General features: G+C 37.3%; 1 protein-coding gene across 1 annotated transcript; it reads right to left on the minus strand.

Moving 5' to 3' along the window:
- Positions 1-207: 207 nt before the first annotated feature.
- On the minus strand, positions 208-1125 carry Vmn1r127 (vomeronasal 1 receptor 127). Its single transcript, NM_001166726.1, has one exon. It carries the CDS (start codon positions 1123-1125, stop codon positions 208-210), a length of 918 nt encoding a protein of 305 aa, NP_001160198.1.
- Between the last annotated feature and the right edge of the window lie 696 nt (positions 1126-1821).

The raw sequence follows: 1821 nt of genomic DNA on the forward strand, positions 1-1821 counted from the left end.
GAATAACTCACTTACCATGTCAGTCAGATTCCAACCAGAAATCATTTCACATTGACAAATGAGTATAGCCTTATTCTTTAAAAATTACAGCAGTGAGCACCACACCTTGTTCATACAAAATGTTGAAAACATATTTAAAGAATAAAGGTCTTAATGGTATTAGTGAAACTGTCTTCTGGATTTGGCATTTTTTAGTGACTCTGGTTTTCAACAGTTGAAAAGCACAGAACAAGGATCTTTAGGATCTCTGAAGATCAACAGTAAGGGGCAGATACTGGGGAAGACTGCAGTCAGAACCTCACTGACAAGCCGTATGAAGAGATGAGAATGCATTAAAAGGGTATGAAAGATGATACAAATAAAATTTAGAAGATAAAAGCTAACAAATGTGACCACCAGCATCAGGATAGTACGGGTTGCTCTTGTCTCAGCTTGGCCTCTGGGGTTCTGATTGGGAGTGAGGATGTGCTGCATTCGCTGGCGATGTCTATGGAGGAGAAGTATCATGGAGACACTGGTCCAGACCATGATGCTCATGAATGTGGCATCATAGGCAAACTGCAAGAAGACAATGCCTACAATGAATCCAGAAGTGGAACAGAACAAGTTGCTTTTAGAGTCAGTGTTATTGTCTGTTATCTGTGGACCAGTGACCTTAATTGGAATGTGGATGTTACTTAAGACACTGAAAAACCAACAACTGTAACAAGAATAACTCACAAAATTTGGGACACTAGCTCTTAGTATAAGTTTACCTCTATTAACAAGAACAAGAGTGACAAACTGATGGATACTCAGGACACAGGTGGAACACAAGTTTGTGCTTCTTGCCACCATGTGACTGAAGAATTCTAATTTACATTTGAGTTCAGTTGGAGGAGTTTTTGGAGCAAAAGCTATCATGTTGTTTGGAAATATAGTGAGGAATAGAGTCAAGGCATTGGCCATAGCCATGTGGCTTAAAATCACCTGTCTGGGTCTCTGTTTAGAACCAGTCAAGACTGGAGAGAAATTATGGACAAACAGAAAGACATTGGCCAAGGTCCCAACCCCAAACTGGCAAAGCAAGAGGAGCTGAAGAGCCACTTCCTCAGTGGTTTTCACGGATTTACCATGATCAGACATTGAGAGGGTTTTACAGGACCCTGGATGATTAGGTAGAACACTACTCTTCTCGGGTCTCTGTTTTATTGTCCACACTTACCAATTGATTTGAGACAATTTCTTCACTTGATAAGTGATACACTATTCTATCACACTACAGGTAAATTGCCTGGAAAACATGTATATATAGTAACTCAAATTAAATTTCATACTGATTTTATTACTCCGGCCTTGAGATAATTTTTGTATTACAACTACAGATTTATTGGTCCAGTAGCTCAAGGACACAATAACACACATTTTAACACACAATGGTCCTTGCTTATGAATACAGACAAGAAAGAGAATAGTTTGAACATGTGATTCTACCATCAGAATTCAATACAATTAGGAGAGAGGGGAGGCTTCAATTGGGATGTAACTAAACCATTAAAAATAAAACAATATATAAATGCAACATAAAAAATAATTAATTGAATTTACTTATGTTATAGTAACATGTTAAAAATAATTTGTATGCGAATATCAGGTAAGATTACACATATTAATGAAGTTGTGTAATTGAGTTCAGGTGTAGAAAATTAAGTTATTGGCTTTTGAGAAAATTTTATACCACTCATCCACACAAGCACACACACACAAAAACCCACCACATATTTCTAATAAAGCCAGCTGTCTTCTGATCACACAGATGAACATAGTCTTACATATGTGTCC

Source organism: Mus musculus, chromosome 7, assembly GCF_000001635.26.
Source record: "Mus musculus strain C57BL/6J chromosome 7, GRCm38.p6 C57BL/6J".
NCBI classification, from domain to species: domain Eukaryota; kingdom Metazoa; phylum Chordata; class Mammalia; order Rodentia; family Muridae; genus Mus; species Mus musculus.

What these genes read in the sequence shown, in the direction of transcription:
- Vmn1r127 (NM_001166726.1), bottom strand. Translation starts at nt 1,125, where the DNA reads ATGTCTGATCATGGTAAATCCGTGAAAACCACTGAGGAAGTGGCTCTT.